The sequence below is a fragment of the Elephantulus edwardii genome, unplaced genomic scaffold (genome assembly GCF_000299155.1).
Source record: "Elephantulus edwardii isolate Elephantulus edwardi_28Jun2011 unplaced genomic scaffold, EleEdw1.0 scaffold00238, whole genome shotgun sequence".
NCBI classification, from domain to species: domain Eukaryota; kingdom Metazoa; phylum Chordata; class Mammalia; order Macroscelidea; family Macroscelididae; genus Elephantulus; species Elephantulus edwardii.
The window spans coordinates 1,408,891-1,424,288 of NW_006399988.1; the positions used below are offsets into that span (position 1 = coordinate 1,408,891).

At 39.3% G+C, this 15,398-nt stretch overlaps 1 protein-coding gene and 1 pseudogene across 1 annotated transcript in view; one reads left to right on the forward strand and one right to left on the reverse strand.

The window, feature by feature from the left end:
- LOC102848488 (chromosome unknown open reading frame, human C9orf3) overlaps positions 1-15,398 on the reverse strand; it is a 704,390-nt gene that overhangs the window by 271,456 nt on the left and 417,536 nt on the right. Inside the window, exons 8-9 of the mRNA XM_006898876.1 lie at positions 14,486-14,593; positions 4,334-4,377 (exon numbers count right to left, since the gene is read on the reverse strand). Of these exons, the coding sequence (XP_006898938.1) occupies positions 4,334-4,377; positions 14,486-14,593 (152 nt within the window). The remainder of the gene's footprint in view (positions 1-4,333; positions 4,378-14,485; positions 14,594-15,398) is intronic.
- LOC102872781 lies at positions 8,087-8,978 on the forward strand (annotated as a pseudogene).

The following is a 15,398-nucleotide window of genomic DNA, read 5'->3' on the forward strand; positions in this document are numbered from 1 at the left end:
ATTTTGCTATTCTTACTGGGGTGAGATGATATCTCTTAGTTGTTTTGATTTGCATCTCTCTTAGAGCTAGGGGCTTTGAACATTTCTTCATGTGCTTGTTGGCTATCTGAATGTCTTCTTCGGTGAAGTGTCTGTTCATATCCTGTGCCCATTTATCAATTGGATTATTTGCCTTTGATAACGTAAATCTTTTGTCCATTTATCATGATGTTGTTTATTATTCCACTGTGAGGATTTTTGTTTTGTAATGCTAGTGTGCAATTTCATAGTGAAAGGTATAATCTTTCAATTTCATCACTAAGTGTTTAAATTATCTTCACTTTCTGCTAGCAAGGTTGTATGATCTGGATGACATATGTAATTAATAACTCTTCCTCCAATCCTTATGCCATGTTCTTCTTCATAGAGTTCAGTATTTTGGATCATTTTCTCAGTATATAGATTAAATAATGTTGTGAAATACTGTCTAGTAGACTACAACTCCTAGTGATTTTATGAACAAAGGATCTGAACTCGGCTCTTTTTTGTGCCATTTTCACCATTTCTTCTATATTTGAACACACTGATACTGTTATTGAGTCAGTCCATATTATTGAGGGTCTTCCTTTCCTTTGCTGACCTTCCACCTTTCCAAGAACGATGTTCTTTTCCAAGGTCCCTGCTAAAGCACAACATGTCCAAAAGAATGTAAGATAAAGCTTCAACATCCTTGCCCTCAAGATGCAACCTGCTTGCACCTTCTCCAAGAAATACCTGTTTGTTCTTTTGGCAGTCCATGGAAAATTTAGTACTTTTCTTCAACACCACAACTCAAAGGTATCAATTTGTCTTCTGTCATGACCAACTTTCATAGCAAGTAATAATAGGTATGGTAAGACGATACAATCCTAACACAGAATTTTCTTGATTTTAAACCATGAAGTATCCCCTTGTTTTGTTCAATTTACTGCCTTTTTGTTTATGCATAGATTCTATATGAGCATAATTAAATGTTGTGTCCATATGCAACTCTATTCTTTGCAATGCTATCCATAATTTGTTAGGTTCCTTTTCATAGTGAATATAACAAGGTAAATATCAGCTTTTGGCCAAGATCCATTTGGATTTAATGATGATATTCCTTGTTCTATGTCCTTTTCTGAAAGACATTTTGCTTTCTGGCAGTTCTCTGGCAGCTCTGTTATTGTTGTTATTGTTGTTGTTGATTGGCGTCAAGTTGAACATGACTCATAGCAACTCTATGAATAAAAGACCTGACGCCTTTCTGTAATTAATGTAATTTCTCCAAGTTCATAGGGTTTCCAGAGGCATGTGGTTTAGGAAGTGGATGCCATTCCTGCTTCCAAATCTGTCTTAAACTGGGAGCTCCAGCAAATACTGTCCACCATGGGCAACTGCTATGGCATTTGACACCCCATTGGCACAAGGTTCAGCATCACAGCAAATCCAGATAACGCCAGTACAGTAATTTTACAGAAGAGTTCTTTACTACTTAGATGAATGATCCTCCAAAATATAATAATAAGATGCCTGGGGACCCTCCAGGATGTCTTGTTGACACTAAATAAGAGGATTAAATAAAAAAACCAACCAGACATTCTACCTGACCCTCAGTCTGGCAGCTCTAGTTGTTTAAATTATTTTCTGCAAGATTTTACATGTGTGTGTGATCTTAATGATTAAACCAAAACTCAAATTCACCATACATTTTGTTATAATACTTTGCTTTGTCTTTTCGAGCTGTCTTTTGAAATCTTCTGTTCAGCTCCTTAACTTCCTTATTTCTTCCCTTTGCTTTGGCTTCTTAGCATTCCAATACAATATTCAGGCTATCTCTTGACATCCATCTCAGTCTTTGCTTTCTACTCTTAGTAATTACTTTCTGTATTCTTCCTGGATAATAGTTTGATATCCTCCCACAGCTCATCTGGTCTTTGTTCATTAGTGTTTAAGACCTCAAACCCATTCCTGAGGTGTTTTATTTTAACTCAGGTAGGATAAACTCAATGTCAAATTTTGGTTCCTGTGGATTTTATTCAACCTTATTTAGCTTTAGTTTGAAACAGCATATGAGTAGTTGATGGAGTGTTTCACAGTAGCACCTGGCCTAGTTTTCAAACCTGATATTGAGCTTCTTCAATCATTCTTTCCACAGATGTAATCAATCTAATTTCTGTGAAGACTGTCAGGTGAAGTCCATGCCACCGTTTGTGCTGCTTATAAAAAATAGCTGCCACACAAGTAATAAATGTTGGAGAAGATGTGGTGAGAAAGGACCTCTTATACATTGTTCGTGGGACTGTAAAATAGTACAACCATTCTGGAAGGCAGTTTAGCACTTCCCCAAAAAGCTGAACATAAAAATTCCACTATTTGGAATATACGAGCTATTCCACTATTTGGAATATACCCTGAGAATAGGGAAACTGAGGCACAAACTGAGATTTGTACACCAATGTTCATAGCAGCATTATTCACAATCGCAAGAACATGGAAACAGCCCAAATGTCCAACCACAAATCAATGGGTTGAGAAATTATGGTACATTCACACAATGGAATACTATGCAGCACATAGGAGCAATGAGTTTGTAAATTATTACCTAACTTGGGAGGGACTGGAAAGCATTATGTGGAGTGAACTAACTCAGTCCCATAAGGATAAATATTGTATTAAACCATTATTGTAGAATGAGTATAAGGATCCAAGAGGGGTGGGAGAGTTTGGGAACAGAGAGATGTGGATGTGCAAGGGGTGGAGGAGATTACTCATGGGTTGTACAATTTGATGGGGGGGGTGAGGGAAATGGAAAGAATTTGTTTTTAAAAACAAAGTATTCGTGTTTTGTAAATAAAATAGTAGAAAATTAAAAATAAACCATGTAATGTAAAAGTAAATACATTTTAAAAAATCTAATAAAAAAGATAGCTGCCGTGAATAAATCATTGATTGTATAAAACTCAATCATTCTATCTCCAGTCTCAAGACTACTTATCCTTCTTCCTTATTCCTAACTTTTGAAATGAACAAACAGGAGAAGATAAAATGACGAGTTGGACCTTCTAAAATGAAGTCTCTGTATGCTTCAAAACTTTTCCCAATAGGGTGAAAAGAAAATCTACTGACTAGGAGAAAACAGCATCTCAGAGAAGGTTTTCATAATGAAAGTTTACAGAATAGTACAGGGAAGGCCTCCACAAGAAAAGAATACTGTGGATGCAACTACTCTGGAAGGAAGTTTGACATTTCCTCAAAAAATTGAACATAGAAACCCCGTATGATCCAGTTATTGCACTACTTGGAACATATCCTAAGGAAAATAGAACAGACATTTGTATACCCATGTTCACATCAGTGTTATTTATAATAGCAAAACAATGGAAACAGCACAAATGTCCATCAACAAACAAATGGATAGAGAAACTGTGGTACTTTAATACAATGGCATATTATAGTGGAATATAGCACTAAGGAGCAACAATTTTGTAAAATACTATATAATATGGGAGAACCTAGACAGCATTATGCTAAGTACACTAACTCAGTCTTACAAGAATAACTAGCAAACTGTGGAGAAAAGTCCAATAGTGGTTGTGGATAGAAGGCAAGTGGTGTGGAAAGGAGGATATAATGAAGATAACAGGCTATGGTGAGTCTGGAGGCAGTGGAGTGGTGGTGGTGGTGAAGGAAAATTCCAATGGAGTCCTGAAAATATGGGGTAATAGTGGGCAAACATCAATGGTGATTAATTTTATAAAACAATGTATATGTATGATTGTTTGAAACACAATGTGAATGTAGAAAGGTGTGAAATGTACATAAATGATATACAATGCATATGAATTTTATATGCAAACTAATATAAAATAAAAATAAATTGGGGGAAAGAAAATAGAGGGGGCAACGAAATGGCAGAGTTGGGGGTAGGACCCAAGTGAGTCTGACTTGACACTCCATGCTCTGTGTTATATTTCACCCACAGTAACAGGGTTTCCTTATAGTAAAACAGATTAATTGAGCCCCCAAACATTAGAACTTTTTCACATCAGCTTAACAGACTGTCTGCCTTTTGTATGTACTACATACTGAAGTACTTGATTTCCCTGCTGATTATCAACACCTCTTCATGTCGGCCTACCCCAAAGTGGTAGTGCATTGTGCTATGACTTCCACTTGCTCTGTTAGACTCCTGCCTCCTATTGGAGAGGAATATTCACATTTTGATAATATGAAATAAACTGGACAAAATAAAATTTAGTAAGACAAAATAAAACAGGAATATTTTTAATATTCAAAGCAAAGCTAGACTGTTCATTTCTAAACTGGACCTCACCTTTTCTCTTCTGGAATATTCTCCAACAGCATTTGAAGGAAATCCTAGAATTAGAAAAAAAGTAAATCATTAAAGATCATCAACAAATAACTGTCAAGAATCACACCAGAGTTAGAGCCAGCTGTTTGATAGGCAACCTGCTGGGGAAGCTACACAAAAGCTGAAATATTAGGCTATATAATCAGTTTCTTAATTTACCAGAGTTGCAGGCCAATTAGTTAAAGAGAATTGTTTTATAAAAACTGTGAACAAAAGAACCAAGATGGCAGCAGTGGAGGAAACAGCATAAGGAGCTAGAGGAGCAGCAAGCTACATAGAAACAGGCCACCAGAGAGACCTATGTGGCATGCAGAGACCAACACGGCACAATGTGATTAGTAGGAATTTGAGTCAGAACTTTTGTTAAAATAATTAGTTTGGGAGCCACAGGAGCAGCAAACTGCCAGCTCTAGTGGAAGCCACAAGCTGAGTCTCAGACAGAAGCTGCCAGCCAAGCTGCTGTGGGACCCATCCACCAGGAGGAAGCAGGTACTTTGGGGAACAAACTGCTGCCTGGCTTGACCATGTGGGACCCATTAACCAAGGAAACAGGGAGGTCCTGGTCCTCTCAACGGAGGTAAGAAGCCACTTCCAGAAGGGAACAACAGGCTTCCTCCTTGAGCACTCAGCTTTTGGAGAATAAACTGCTGTCTGATCTGACCACATGGGACCCCTTAACTCAGGCAACAGGGAGGTCCTGGGCCCCTCAATAGAGGTGAGAAGCCACTTCTAGAAGGGAACAAAAGTTTTCCTCCTTGGTTAATGTGTGATACAACATTAACAAAACTGAAAAGGGAAATAGACAACACTACTATAGTACTTGGAGACTTCAATACACCACTCTCAAGAAAAGATAGACCTACTAGAAACTCAACAAAGATACTGAAGAATTAAACCACACAAAACCCCAACTTGATCTCATAGACATTTATAGGCTAATGTCCCTCCCCTCCCCCAAAGCACAATATGCCTTCTTTTCCAATGTGCCTGGAACGTTCTCCAGAATATATCACATTTTTAGGTCATAAGACAAGCATCAATAAATTTAAAAAAAGACAGAAATAATACAAAAGCATCTTCTCAGACCACAATGCCACAAAATTAGAAATTAGTAACAAGAGGATAAAGGGGAAAACCTCCACATATTTGAAAGCTGAACAACAACTTGCTTGAACATGAGTGGGAAGTAGAAGAAATAAAAAAATAAAATTGAAAAGTTTCTTGAAACAAATGACAATAAAAACACCACTTACCCAAACCTCTGGGAAACAGCCAAAGCAGTAATCAGAGGTCAATTTATAAGCAAACACATCAAAAGGCAGGAAAAAATGACCATTGACTCTCTAACCCAACATCTCCAACGAAAAAGAATAGCAAGAAAAGCCTTCTAAAAAAACGTGAAATTATACAAATTAGAGCATAACGAAATGAAATAGAAAACCAAAAAACAATTAAAACCATCAGCAAAACTAGGAGTTGGTTCTTTGAAAAGACCAATAAAATCGACACAACACTGTTCTTGTTGATGTTGTTGTTATGTGCCGTTGAGTCGTTTGCTACTCATAGCGAACCTACGCACAATAGCCCTAAAGCCTGCTCTATCCTGTGCAAATCGCACTGCCTCTGATACACTCATCCTGATTACCCCAGTCACTGAATCAGTCCATCTCATAGAGGGTCTTCCCTTCTTGTGCTGTACCTCCACCCTCCCAAGCATGATGTCCCTCTCCGAGGAGGACCTGTCCCTCCTTACAACATGTCCAAAGTATGTCAGATGAAGCCCCAGAATCCTTGCCTTCAAGGAGCAGCCTGGTTTAACCTTCTCCAGGATAAATCTGTTTTCTTGGCAGTCCATGGTACATTCAGTACTCTTCTCCAGCACCACAGCTCAAAGGCATCAATTCTCCTTCTCTCCTCCCTAGTCATTGTCCAACTCTCTGATGCATAGCTAGTGATTGGAAAGTCCATGGCTTGTATCAGGAGCACCTTAGTCTCCAGAGAGACACTGTTGCTCAGGCGCACCTTAGTCTCCAGAGAGACACCGTTGCTCTTGAGTACTTTAGAGAGGTCCCTAACAGCAGACTTTCCCATCGCAATATGTTTTTTGATTTCCTGACTCCTGGTGCCACGAGTGTTCGCGCCGAAAGCTTCTGTCACACTACAGGTACAGAGAGAAAATCAGTCAGGAGGTGCTATGGGGACACGGAGAGCACGCAGCTGGGCAGAATGGGACAAAATACTAGCAAAATTAAAAAACGAAAAGGCACACATAATCCGAATAAGAGATGAAATGGGCTACATCCAAATAGAATCAACTAAAATAAAAAGGCTAACATTAGACTATTATGAGAAACCATATTCAAACAAATATGAAAACCCAGGGGAAATGGACAAATACTTAGAAATGCACAACATACCTAAACTGACACCAACCAAAATTGAACATCTGAACATTACAAAAGAAACTGAAAAGGCAATAAAACAAACTTCCAGCCAAAAAACAGCCCTGGACCAGATGGGTTTACAAGTGAATTGTATCAAACATTCAGAGAAAAACCAGTCACCAATCCTACATAAACTGTTTCAGAAAATAGAAAAAGATGCAATTCTCCCATACTCATTCTATTAAGCAAACATTATTATTTAAAAAATTTATTATATTTTAAAATTTTAATCAAACTTTACAGAGACTTTGGATTTCATTGTTGCACGTTTCTCCCTGCACACTCCTGCCCCTCAGTTCACTCTTCTCTTTGAAAAGTAAAAGAAAAATTCTTTCATTGTTATACAATCCCTCCCCTCAAGTCTACTCCACTATGCAACCTTTGTTCTGGACTCTTGTCATGACAATAAAACCTAATCATATATCCCCCCCCCTTTTTTTTTTCTGTCATTGGTTGACCAGTTCTTTTTTTTTTTTACATGGTCTAACCTTGTTTTTATTATTATTTTAATGAAAGTTTACAGAGACTTTGGATTTCCATTCATTCATTGTTGCACTTTTCTCCCTGCCCATGCCTCCCCCATACCCCCCAGTAGACTCTTCTCTTTGAAAAGTAAAAGAAAAATTTTCATTGTTATACAATCCCTCTTCCCAAGTCCACTCCACAGTGCAGCCTTCAGTCTGGACGCCTGTTATGACAGTAGCACCGAGTAATATGTCCCTTTTATTTTTTAATTTAATTATTAATTTTAGTTAAAACTTACAGAGACTTTGGATTTCCATTCATTCATTGTTGCACTTTTCTCCCCTCCCAACCCCCCCCCCCAGTACACTAACCTTTTGGAAAAGCAAATATATTCTTGATACCAAAGCCAGGAAAGGACACCACCAAAATAGAAAACTATAGACAAATATCTCTTACGAACATTGATGCAAAAATCTCGAATAAAATCCTGGCCAATAGAATCCAACGATACATAAAAATATAATTCACTATGACCAAGTGGGATTCATAACACGTACGCAAGAATGGTTCAACATAAAGAAAACAATTAATTTAATTCATCACAGTATCAAAGAAAAGAACAAGAACTACATGATCCTATCAATTGATGCAAAAAAGGCCTTTGACAAAATCCAACAACCTTTCCTGATTAAAACATTTAAAAAATAGCCTTTCAGTCCCGGCGGCGGCAGCGGCGGAGCCAGAGGCGCCTCCCTTTCCCGGCCTTCGAGCACCCAGTCCCGGCTGTCAGCCAGCCAGCTCTGCAGCGCTCTCGGCCACCATGACGGAACAGGCCATCTCGTTCGCCAAGGACTTCCTGGCTGGGGGCGTCGCCACCGCCATCTCGAAGACGGTCTTGGCCCGATCGAGCAGGTCAAGCTGCTTTTGCAGGTCCAGCACGCCAGCAAGATGATCGTGGTAGACAAGCAGTACAAAAGCATCGTGGACTGCATCGTGCGCATCCCCAGGGGGCAGGGCATGCTTTCTTTCTGGAGGGGCAACCTGGCCAACGTCATCCGCTACTTCCCCACCTGGCCCTCAACTTCGCCTTCAAGGACAAGTACCAGCAGGTGTTCCTGGGCGGGGTGGACAAGCACACGCCGTTCTGGCGCTACCTCGGGCGGCGGCACGGCCGGGGCCACCTCGCTCAGCTTTGTCTACCCGCTGGACTTCGCCCGCCCCCGGCTGGCCACCGACGTGGGCAAGTCGGGCATGGAAAGCGAGTTCAAGGGCCTGGGGGACTGCCTGGTCAAGATCAGGAAGTCGGACGGCATCCGCGGCCTCTCCCAGGGCTTCAACGTGTCCGTCCAAGGCATCATCATCTACCGGGCCGCCTACTTCGGCGTCTACGACACGGCCAAAGGTATGCTCCCGGACCCCAAGAACACGCACATCGTGGTCAGCTGGATGATTGCGCAGTCACTGCGGTGACCGGAGAGGTGTCCTACCCGTTCGACACCGTGCGGAGAAGGATGATGATGCAGTCTGGCCGGAAAGGAGCGGACATCATGTACACGGGGATGACGGACTGCTGGCGTAAGATCTTGAAGGACGAGGGCGGCAAGGCCTTTTTCAAGGGCGCCTGGTCTAACGTCCTGCGGGGCATAGGTGGGGCCTTCGTGCTGGTCGTCTACGACGAGCTCAAGAAGGTCATTTAGGGCCGCTGCTGACCGCAGCCCCTCCTTTCCATGTGGACCACTGTCCTCCAGGACTCCCCACATCTGTCAGGATCACTGGGCCTGGGGCTTGACCACCTCGGACCCCCGCCCACCCGCACCGCCCGGGCCTCGAGTAGTGGACGGTGCCCAGGGACCCCAGTCCAGAGGGGCAACGGCGCCGTGTGTCCAGTATTTATTTACAGAATCATGACTCCTCCCTGCCCACCTGTGTGTGAACCTGTGTGCGCCCCGGCCACCTGTGCGTGCGTCCGCGCCCCCACTTCTGCCAACCCCCCATCATGTCTCCACTCCGGGCTCCAGCCAGACCAATAAACAGGAAGCGCCAGTAAAAAAAATAACAAAACAAAAAACCCCCAAACATTCAAAAAATAGAATTAGAGGGGAATTTCTCCAACATAGTAAAAAGTATCTATGCAAAACTGAGAGACAACATTGTTCTCAATGGAGAGATATTAAAGACATTCACTTTGAGAATATGAACTAGGCAAGGATGCCCACTATCCCCTCTCTTACTCAATATTGTACTGGAAGTCTTAGTGATAGCAATAAGACAAGAGAAGGAAATAAAACGTGTACAAATTGGCAAAGAAGAGGTGAAATAATCTCTATTTGCAGAGGATATGATAGTATACTTAGAAAACCCTTAACACTCAGCAAGAAATATACTTGACATAGTTGACCAATTCAGCAAAGTAGCACGATACAAGATCAATATACAAAAACAACAAAAAAAACCCAATAAAACAAAAAAAAAAAAGAAAATACAGAACTGGAGTTAAGAAAAACAATACCCTTCACATAAGATTACCACAAGGTAATCACAAGATTAAATACTTGGGAGTAAATGAAACCAGAAGTACAAAGAAACTGCAAGAAACAAAAAGAGACCTGGAGAAATGGAAGAATATCTCTTGTTCATGGATAGGAAGACTCAATATTGTGAAAATGACAATACTACCAAAGGTAATTTACGCGTTCAATGTAATCCCAATACAAATACCAATCCCATTCTTCAATGAGATGGAAAAGGCAATCTCCAGTTTCATTTGGAATGGAAAGAAGCTCAGAATAAGCAAAGCCCTCTTTAAAATAGAAACAAGGGAGGAGGCATCTCACTCCCTGATTTCAAATCCTACTACACTGCTGTGCTGGTCAAGACAGCATGGTACTGGTACAATGACAGACACATAGATCAATGGAATAGAATTGAGAGTCCGGAAATCAGTCCATCTACCTATGGTCAACTGATTTTTGACAAGGAGATGAAATCAGTTAAGTGGGGAAATGACAGCCTTTTTGACAAATGATGTTGGCAAAATTGGAAAACTATCTGCAGAAAAACTCAACCAAGATCCATACCTCACTTTACACACAAAAACCAAAGAGTTATCAAGGACCTAGGACTAAAGCCAAGCACTATAAACTTAATTTTTTTCTTTAAAAAAAAAAAAAGCTTGGAAGAACTCTAGAAGTTTTAATCTACAACATAAACAGTCTTCCAAGTATCCTGAAAAATCTACAACTAGGAGAGGATAAAATAGGTGAATGGGACCTTCTAAGAATCAAATCCCTCCATAACTGCCATTCACGAAGATATATGCACTCCCATGTTTATTGAGGCTTTGTTCACAATAATAGCAAAGAGGTGGAAAAAATACAAGTGTCCATCAACAAACGAATGGATACAGAAGAAAGCAGCTCTGGTATATTCACACAATTAAATACTATGCAACATTGAAAAACAAGAAACTCATGAGAGTTTCAAAATGGGTGACCCTGGAGGACATTATGCTGAGTGAAATATCTCAGTCACAAAAGGACAAACATTACATAGGGTCATTGTTATAAAATGGGACTGACATCGGGGCTGAGGGAAGACAGAGAAGGAGGGGATGATGATGTATACTGTATTGAAACAGATGAAGGAGAGAACTGTTTAAAACGGATATATGATTGGGTATTATTGTCATTACAGGAGTCCAAAATGAAGGCTGCACAGTGGAGATGACTTCGGAGGAGGGACTGCATAACAATGAAAGAGTTTTACTTTTCAAGGAGAGGAGTTCATTGGGGAAGAGTGGGTGGGCAGGGACAAAAGTGCAACAATGAATGAATGGAAAACCTAAGTCTTTGTAAATTTTCATTAAAATTAATAAAAAAAAAAGAATCAAATCCCTATGCACATGCTAAATTTTCTCCAGTAGGGTAAAAAGGGAAGCTGCAAACTGGGAAAAATATTTGGTAATGACATGTCTGATAAGGGACTTATATCTAGAATTTATCAAATATTTGAGCACCACAAGATAAGGGTAAACAGCTCAATTGAAAAATGGGCACAGGATATGAACAGACGCTTCACCAAAGATGAACATTCTTATGACAAACAAACACATGAAGAAGTGTTCAAAATCCCTAGCTCTAAGAGTGATGGAAATCAAAACAACTATGAGATAGTATCTCAACCCAGTAAGAATAGCAAAGTTTAACAGAACAGCAGACATCAAATCCTAGCAAAGTGTGGAGAAGCTGGAACCCTTACTTACTGTTGGTGGGAGTGTAAAATGGTGTGACCACTATGGAAGGCAGTATGGCACTTATTCAAAAAGTTGCAAATAGAAATACCATTTGACTCAGCAATTCCACTACTGGGAATATACTCCAAAGAGACCATAATTGACACCAAGCAGATATATGCACACCCATGTTTATCGCAGCTTTGTTCACAATAGCAAAGAGTTGGAAACAACCTAAGTGCTCATCAACAAACGAACGGATAAAGCCGCTCTGGTATATTCACACAATGGAATACTATTCTGCAATGAAAAATAAAGAACTCATGAAATATTACATAAAATGGGTGACCCTGGAGGACATTATGCTGTGTGAAATATCTCAGTCACAAAAGGACAAACATTTTGTAAGGTCACCGTTGTAAAACGCAACTGACACCGGGGTTGGGGGAGATTGAGAAATATGGGATAAATTATGTAGACTGCATTGAAACAGATGACGGAGAAAACTGTTTAAAAGGGATATATAATTATGTATTATTGTCATGACAGGAGTCCAGAATGAAGCCTGCTTAGTGGAGTGAACTTTCATTAATATTAAAAAGCCAAAAAGTAAGTGAAAAAAAAATTAAACTTTCATCAAAATTAATAAAAAATTAAACCAAAAATTAGAAAGTAAAAAACTAAAACCAAATAAAAACCCAACAACAAAAACCTGTGAACAAATTGAAAAAGTAAGTTTTAATCTTTTTTTATTAATTTTAATGAAAATTTACAGAGACTTCGGATTTCCATTCATTCACTGTTGCACTTTGCCCAACATCCCCCTGCCCTCCCCCAGTCCCCAGTTTGCTCTTCTCTTTGAAAAGTGAAAGTTTCTTGTTTTCATACAATCCCTCTTCCCAAGTACACTCCATGATGCAGCCTTCATTCGGGACTCCTGTCATGACAATATCTAATCATATATCCCTTTTAAACATTTCTCTCTCTCATCTGTTTTAATGCAGTATACATAATTTATCCCATTTTTCTCAGTCTCCCACCAACCCCAATTTCAGTCCCAGAAAAAGCTTTTTTTTTTTTTTTTGCATTCATCTAACTCAATAGTTTATTTCATTCTGTGTTTAACAATTTTCAAAGGGCTGGCTATAACGCAAAGCAAGAAACTTCTGGCTTAACCAGAACCTCTTCTTTGAGCTTTACCAGATAATATATTGCATATTAAACATTCTTAACTCCTAGAGACCAATATGGAAATACAGGACAAATATCAAGATAGTTTATGTCCTAGTGGAGGAGAAGTGAGGTCCAAAATTCTAAAGGTGATTAAAAAGTCTCACTAAAATTATAGATTTTTCAACCTGCAGTCATGATTTCATATGTTGGAGTCATGTACCATTGAATCAGAAATTACTCATAGTTGAGCCTCCAGAAGTTTTTCAGAGGCTGTTATTGTTGCTATTTGCCACTGAGTGGCTTGTTACTCATAGTTACCTTAGGTACAATAACCCTATATCCTGCTCTATTGTGTACCAATCTTGTTCCTTGGAGAGGGACATGATGCTGGAAAGGGTCGAGGGTTGGCAAAGGAGAGGAAGACCCTGAACCAGGTGGATTGGCACAGTGACTGCTGCAATTAGCTCTTGTGTGTCAGGAAGTGTGAAGATGGTACAGGATAGAATAGGGTTCAGATCCACTATTTATAGTGTCACTGTGAGTCATACTAGACTCAATGGCACCTAAACAACAACTACAACATCCACGAATATGGAGTATCCTCCCCCTTTTTAAAGTCTTTGGTACTCTTTGTCAGCAAGGTTTTATAGTTTCAACTGTGTAAGTTCTTCACTTCTATGGCTAGTTTAATATTGTATTTTTTTTCTTTCCTTTTTTTATTATTATTAAATTTTATTAGTATTAATGAACATTTACAGGGATTTTGGGTTTTCATTCCTTCATTGCTATACCATTCTCTCTAACCTCTTCCCCAGTTTGTTCTTCTTCCCCTGCCCTCTGAATGTCTGTTTTAATTGTCCAATTGCCACAGTGCTTGTCAAAGCCAGTTCTGTTTAATCTCCTTTGTCAGTGTGTCCTTAATATCTTATTTTTTATTCTCTAGCAGCACCTCAGGGTAAAAATAGGTAATCTCCTCTTGTGTGATTTACAGCCTCAGAAACTCAAAAGAGGTTCAGCTATGAGTTGAGTTTGAGTACTTATATTCTCTTAGATACTACTGTAAATAGAAATGTTTATCTACCTTCTCTTTCTGATTTCTTGTCATTTCTAGTGTATACAAATTAAAGTTATTTTTTGTTGAATTTGTACTCTACAACTTTGCTAAATTATTAGCTCTGGGTGCTTCATAAACATAGATTTTTTTTTAACATATAGGATCATATCATCTGCAAATATGAATAACTTTATTCTTTGCCTATCTGGATGATTTCTTGTTTCTTTTTCTTGTCTTACTGTTCTGGCTAGGACTAGTAAAATATACAATTGGAGTGATTAGGAAGGCACTTTTATTTTTTCCTGATTTCAAGGGAAAACTCTTAGTCTTTCCTCTATTAATTATAATGTTGGTGGTTATCTTTTCCTGTAAAGCATGAATAATATAGAGGAATTTTCCTTCCATTCCAATCTTTTTAGGTTTTCATCAAGAAATAGTGTGAGATGGTGTATACCATATTGAGAGATTTTTTTAGTACTGAACCATCTCTGCATTCTTGGGATAAGTCCTACTTGATTGTGGTGTACCATTTTATTGGCATATTGTTGGACTCTGTTCACAAGTATGCTGCTGAGAATTTTGGCATCTGCATTCATAGACAATTATTTCTTTTTTTGTGGTATCTTTTTCTAGGCTGAGAAATTAGGTTTGCTTCATGGAATTTACCCTAATTTTAAATACTCTATCCCCCTCCTGCCATGCCCCCTCAGTTGTACTTCATGAAACCATAAGAATCTACAGATTACCTGGGAGAGGATCAATTGTCCATGAAATTTTTGCACAAATTTTCTTAAAAATGAAAAATATGTTGCATCTCCAAATCTTTTGGCAAGAAATTGAAGAAGGAAGTAGCCCTACAAGAAAAGAAAAGGGGAAAAATATAGCTATCATTAGTTCATCAGAAAATGCTCATATTGGAATTTCTAAGTTACCTATCAAGCATTATGTACTTCTAGAATGTCTCATCTCACCTGTATCAGGGTGCCTTTTGTATTTTTACTAGTAAACTCTGGTCTGAAAAGTAAAGATCAATTACTTTGCTTTCAACACATTTGGCAAGGTAAGGATACATGGTAATATGAATTCTGGTCACTCAATGGAGACCATAAAGTTCCAAATTCTCTGCATTCTGACTATTATAAAAGGCCACTACTACCATATAGAGCTTCTTGATAATTCTTATGAAGATTATCCAAAAACGACTGGAAAAGCACATCAGCAGAGAATTGCCAGAAGTCCAGACTGGGTTTAGAAGGGGATGTGGTACTAGGGATATTGTAGCTGGTGTTAGATGGATCTTAGCTAATAGCAGGGAATACCAGAAGAATGTCTATCTGTGTTTCATTGATTTTGCAAAGGTGTTTGACTGTGTGGATCATAACAAACTGTGGCTGACTCTGAGAAGAATGGAAATCCCAGAACATTTAATCGTGCTAATGTGAAACCTATATTTGGACCAAGAGGCAGTTGTCAGAACAGAGCAGGGTAACACTGCATGGTTCAAAATTGGGAAGGATGTACGCCAGGGATGTGTCCTATCTCCACACCTTTTCAACCTGTATGCGGAGCAGATTATCCGGGAGGCTGGGCTCTATGAGGAGAATTGTGGCATCAGGATTGGTGGAAGATCTATTAACAATCTGCGTTATGCAGATGACA